Source organism: Cynara cardunculus, assembly GCF_001531365.2.
Source record: "Cynara cardunculus var. scolymus isolate 2C chromosome LG 1, CcrdV1, whole genome shotgun sequence".
Taxonomy (NCBI): Eukaryota; Viridiplantae; Streptophyta; class Magnoliopsida; order Asterales; family Asteraceae; genus Cynara; species Cynara cardunculus.
In genome coordinates this window covers 9,499,997-9,506,046 of record NC_037528.1, presented here as the reverse complement: position 1 = coordinate 9,506,046, position 6,050 = coordinate 9,499,997, and the positions used below count along the sequence as shown (strand labels likewise).

General features: G+C 41.2%; 1 protein-coding gene across 1 annotated transcript in view; it reads left to right on the top strand.

Moving 5' to 3' along the window:
* LOC112529195 (E3 ubiquitin-protein ligase COP1-like) overlaps nucleotides 1-6,050 on the top strand; it is a 15,957-nt gene that overhangs the window by 5,166 nt on the left and 4,741 nt on the right. Inside the window, exons 4-7 of the mRNA XM_025140327.1 lie at nucleotides 3,495-3,854; nucleotides 4,509-4,666; nucleotides 4,758-4,823; nucleotides 5,697-5,775. Coding sequence (XP_024996095.1) covers nucleotides 3,495-3,854; nucleotides 4,509-4,666; nucleotides 4,758-4,823; nucleotides 5,697-5,775 — 663 coding nt within the window. The remainder of the gene's footprint in view (nucleotides 1-3,494; nucleotides 3,855-4,508; nucleotides 4,667-4,757; nucleotides 4,824-5,696; nucleotides 5,776-6,050) is intronic.

Sequence of the window (6,050 nt, the reverse complement as noted above, 5' to 3'; positions counted from 1 at the left end):
CATTTTTCACATCAAGTTGCCTTAGAGACCATTTCTGTGTTGCGGCCAGAGATAGAACAACACGTATGGTGGTCGATTTGACCACGGGACTGAACGTCTCCTGATAATCAATGCCTGGTTGCTACCGAAACCCTTTGGCTACTAGTCGTGCCTTGTAACGTTTTATTGCCCCTGTTTGGTCCCTTTTTAGTTTGTATACCCACTTGCAATCAATTACGTTGGAATTTGGAACGCATGGTACTAATGTCCAAGTACCATTCCGCATCAGCGCTGAATACTCGTCAGCCATGGCGGTACGCCACTGAGGGTACCCGTTAGCAATAGTAAAGGTGGTCGGTTCGGTGTCAGGTGAAGGATGATGGGTATGGTATGAGGAGGCATTGTAAGGTTTGGTTTGTTTTGTTTGGGATTGGGGCGTAGGTTGGGTGGTCGAGTACAGGTGGGTTGTTCGGTGGTAGAGGGGGGGGTAGGGGTAGGTTGCGGTGGTGGTTCGGTGACTATGGAACGACGGTGATAGGTGTGGATAAGGGGTGGTTGGGCCGTAGGGTGGTCATTAGGAGGGGTGGTGGTAGGTGTTGTTTCTTGTGGGACAGTTTGCACTGTAAGTGCGGTGGAGGGTGTCGGTTCTGGTGGAGCAGGATGTTCATTAGGTCCTGTGGAGGATGAAGAGGTGGGTGGGAGGTCAGATTTATGATAGGTGGAGACGTAAGAATTTGGAGTGGTTGGAGGAGATGTTTGGAAAGGAAATGATTGTTCATTAAATCGAACATGACGGGGTACGTAAAGACGATCAGACTGTGGGTCGTAACACCGATAGCCATGATGAGCGATGCTGTAACCAAGGAACACACAAGATGTAGAGCGGAAGTCAATTTTATGTTTATTGTATGGACGGAGATGAGGGTAGCATTGGCATCCAAAAACCCGAAGAAAGGAAAAATCGGGTTTGTGTTTGAACACATGTTCAAATGGTGAGGTGTTTGAGTTGGTTCTGGATGGCATTCGATTAATAAGATAGACTGCAGTGTCAAAAGCAAAATGCCAAAACCGTTGTGGAACATAGGATTGAGCAAGTAAAGYAAGACCSGTTTCAACAACWTGTCGATGTCGTYGTTYAACAAAGCCATTTTGTTCGCTTGTATGGGGACATGAGAGGCGATGGGTGATGCCGAGAGGAGAGAAGAATTGGGAGAGATTCCGAAACTCGCCTCCCCAGTCGGTTTGGACAGATTTCAGTTTGGTTTGAAAATGYCTTTCAACCATCGCAAGGAATCGTTTAAAAGTGGCATAAACATCAGATTTTAGTTTTAATGGAAAGATCCACATAAATCTGGAGTAATGATCAACACATAGCAAAAAATAATTGTGACCATCAAAAGAAGGAACAGGAGCCGGTCCCCCATACATCACAGAAAACCAAATCCAAAATGTGCGAACTTTTATAAGTAGATGGTAACAAATGAAGTTTAGACGATTTACCAACAGAACATGAATCACAAAAAGTACTAGCACACTTATTTTGTAAAGGTAAATGATATTTAGATAACATGGACTTCAAAAGTTGTGGATGTGGATGTCCAAGTCTTTGGTGCCATGTGGTGGAAGAGGCACGTGTGGTAGAAAACGACATTTTCTGAACAGGCTGAGGCTGAGGAGGACGGAAGGAGTAGAGACCACCATTACTTGGACCAGTGAGGAGGATAGTGTGTGTGAACTTGTCCTTCACAGCAAAGAAAGTAGAGTGAAATTCAAAGTACACATGGTTATAAAAACAGAATTTTTGAACAGAAAGTAAGTTCTGTTTTATGTCAGGTACGTGTAGTATGTCTTTAAGGGAAAATGTTTTGTTTGGTGAATGAAGTTGTGAGGAACCAATGTGTAGAATGGGTAAACTCTTACCATTGCCAACGTGAAGGTTGTCCTCACCGTAGTAGGCCTCAGAGTTATCGAAGCTAGATAGGTCCGGTGCAACATGATGGCTAGAGCTTGTATCCGGAAGCCAAGCTTGTGACCGGTAATTTGTAAAGTTGGCAGAAGGTGGTTGTCTCGTCCTCATAGGAGCAGGGTCTCGATTGGGGCAATGAGACGGGATATGACCAATCCCACACCTGTTGCATGTGCCAAAAACAGTGTTTTGATTAGAAGCCCAACTAAATTGATTACGGTTACCTCCTCCTTGACTTCTGTTGTTGTAGTTTCCTCGTCCGCGTCTAGAATCACGTCCACGGCCACGATTATTCCCAGATCTGTTGGTGTAAAAGGCATGTGCAGGYTRTGCATTAACAGGCTRAACTTGAAGACCAAGTTGTGACAGAAGCTGTTGAATAGCTTGAAGTTGATCCGGTTGAGGAGTAGACGAGGTGGCACCAGGAACCGCTGAGTTGCGGTTGTTCGTGACAGTCGAGAATGCTTGAGGTGGAGAGATGTCAGTTGCAGATTTCTTGATCATGTAGTCATGGTCTGATAGCAGGCCATGAAGTTCTGCAAAGGCAGTTGGGAATTGGCGACCAAGGAGTGTTGACTTTATCCCGTTTATTCTTCTCTAAGACCCGAGATAACCAACATCACCAAATCTTTTTCTTTCATTGGTTCGCCTATATTGGCGAGAGCATCAGCATATTCTTGAGCCCTGGTCAGGTATGCGGAGGAGGTTTCAGCAGGCTTCATCTCTAGTTTAAGAAGCTGAGTTTTTARGGTGTATTCCCTAGATGATRTGTGAGGAGCRTAAGCAYGTWCAAGAGACAGSCAAAGATCACGGGAGGTAAGTCCTTGAACGTGTTGGAACGACGCCTCAGAGATTGTAGAAATAATCAGCATCCGTACATGAGCATCATTGGAAACCCATGCTGTGTAGTTAGGATTTGGTTGTGGTGGGGGCACTGTGGTGCTGTTGGCATCTTTTCCAGATGATGATGATGATGATGATGAGATAGTCATCGGTGGACAAGGAATGGTGCCATCAACATACCCGAACAAGTTGTTTGTGACAAGGAACGGTTGAACCATTGTCTTCCAATAGCCATAGTTGTTTGGTGATAAAGTGAAGCCAAACTTGTGTGGGAGTTATGGGTGGTTTTCTCGGTTGGAGTGAAAGCTGCAACAGTTGTCATTGGACAGAAGGTGAGGCAGCCGTAGGGTAGAAGACGGGTGCGGTAGCTTTAGGGTTGCCTTGTGATGGCAGCGGTAGGGAGACGGCAGTGGTAGGGCAGCAGCCGTAGGGTGTTTAGGGCCGGCTGCGGTAGGGCGGCAGCGGTAGGGCAGCAGCCGTAGGGCGTTTAGGGCCGGCTCTGATACCAAGATAAACTTGGTAATTGTGTGTGTGTATACCGATTACAATCAGGGATATATATATAAGAGATACATTTACACTCCAGACCCTCTAATATAATTATATATATATATATCACACTTAATTGTCTAATAGCTATAATTACTTTTTGATTGCATTATGTGATGACACTGACACTGATTCTCTTTTTTGGTCTTTACTGCAGATACAAAATGATCTTCAGTACATTAAAGAAGACATAAATGCTGTCGAGAGAGACAGAGTAGAACTTAATCGAGCAAGAGCAAGATACTCGATAAAACTAAGGATGCTTTCTGACGATCCTACTGTAAGATCATCGTGGCCTTCATTGATGGACAAACGTAACAACAGCAATATGTTTATTGGCAACAGTGTTCAAGGCCAATTCTGGCTGGGTGCAGGAGGTTCGCAAAGTAGGGCAGCTGATGTTCATGCTCCTGTAAGCTCTCAAACAGTTCAAAGAAAGGATGCTTGTAATGGGTCAGATTCACAAAATACTCAACCAGGAGCAACTGTAGCAAGTAAGAGGCGTGTTCATGCACAGGTCAGTGCACTTCTTTTTAGTGATGGAATTTGGATTTTCTTTGATGGGGCCGTATTGACTATCTTTTCTAATTAGAAAGGCTGAATGAGTTATCGGGAAGTCCATTTTGTTCAAAGCAGTTAGTAACGTCATATGTGATAAATGTGCAAATTCTTTATCGTAACATAAAACCAAATGCATTCATTGAAACCTGAGGTTCATGATCATCATATTCCTTATATGTGTGCCCTTGTTTATTTTTAGTTTTTGGGCAAAAGAAAACTATTGATTCAGCTTCAGCAGAATTGAAGGGAAAATACAGTGATATCTGATACTTTGTACTCCAAAAAAGAAAACTCACAACAATCAGGCATGGGTTGCAAAAGCTCATGGTTGAACCTCCCAGTAATGGTATCATGCTGCATTGCAAAAATCCAAATTTACCGCACATTGAAATAGTTTTAAGCTTCAGCATTGAAGTGACTTAGGACCAACAAAACATGTGCTGCCTTTGTTGCATGCTATTTTCATTGTGAATTATCTCAACCCTTTTCAAGTAACTTAAATGCTTTGTGCGAGGTTATACTGTCAAATGTTCCAMCTGATAGTAGCTTTCTGCTGAGTGTCGACAGTTATTTAAGTGAAAGTTGTTCATTATGTTTTCGATTGCATCAGTTCAACGACTTGCAAGAGTGTTACTTGCAAAAGCGGAGGTATTGGGCTAGACAAGCGCAGAAACAGGAAGAAAAAGATTGCAATCCGATACCAAGAGAGGGTTATCATCCAGGACTCGAGGATTTTCAGTCCGTGCTTTCTTCCTTCACACGATACAGGTTTGTTGTTTATGTCTATGTGTTGCTTTTAACTTCATTATCTTTATCAATCATGAAATTTGTAAGTTGAATTATTGTTTGTTTTGCATAGTCGGTTGCGGGTTGTTGCTGAACTTAGGCATGGGGATCTTTTCCATTCAGCAAATATTGTATCAAGGTTTGTGGAGTATAGATCTTTTCCATTAATTCGTTTGTGTTAATACTGTATGATCTTCCCAAATTATCACATATTTACCTCTCTTCTATGACATTATTTGTTGACAAGTGGAATAAAAAGTGAACCTCTGGCAAGTTGATTTGCCTAAAATCTATACACACTAGGTTTTTTTTTTAAAACCATATTTGACTTTGACTATGAGTGTTGTATTTACTGAAATATTTCATATGTGTTTTTGGTTAAAGGTGACCATCTATTTTGGCCGAGAGTGATCTAGTTTTGTTGATTTATAGTTTCAGGAACTGTTTCTTGGTTCCCTTTGCATTTCAAATTTCAAATGGAACTCCCGAAGTTTATGAAAATTTTGTATATAAGTGTTATCATTTAGTGTCACACAGTCATTTTTATAAAGGAGCCCTTAAATAGGAATGACGAAAAAGGAAACAGAAGGGACTGTTTCTGACATGGCAATAGATCATTTTAATAATTTGAGAACATTGTTCTTGAATCATTTACCTAATAGAACGCTGGTGTATGATATTTGGTATAATTGGTCTAAAAGCAATCATTTCAGAATAATGGATACAATCAGCAATGGGATGCCATTATGTTTTTGAAATTGACGGTCAGAAAGTATTATGTTTAAAGAAGTCAATGAAAAGGGAAAGCCTGGTTCATCCAGGATCTTTGCTTTCTGAGGGTTGGGGACAGATGTCTCTGACTCGAACCAAATGACCTTCTGCTCACAGGGAGTACCCTTGCTTTTGCTTCAAGGCTCGTCATCTAATCTTATTGGTAATATAAATGTTGATTGCAGAAAATTTCCCATTGAATTGCCCTTTTCTCTTTATTTAACTGCCTTCTCACTTGCAGCATCGAATTTGACCGAGACGATGAACTTTTTGCTACTGCTGGAGTTTCACGACGTATAAAGGTTTTCGAATTTGCTACTGTAAGTCGTCAATCATGATCTGCACCTTTTCTGATTGATAGCAAATTCCTTGGTCATGATTTACAGGAACACTTTTTCATGTATAATCATAATATTTTCAGTATATTACGTCTGGAATCCAGTAGCTAGTAGCCTTGCAGATTGTTGTTTTTCTAGAACTATCATCAAGATATATATTATATATATATATATATATATTTATATATATATAGGGATTATTTCAAATACAACCTATCGTATTTGTACAACCAATGCAACCCAATAAATTGAAATAT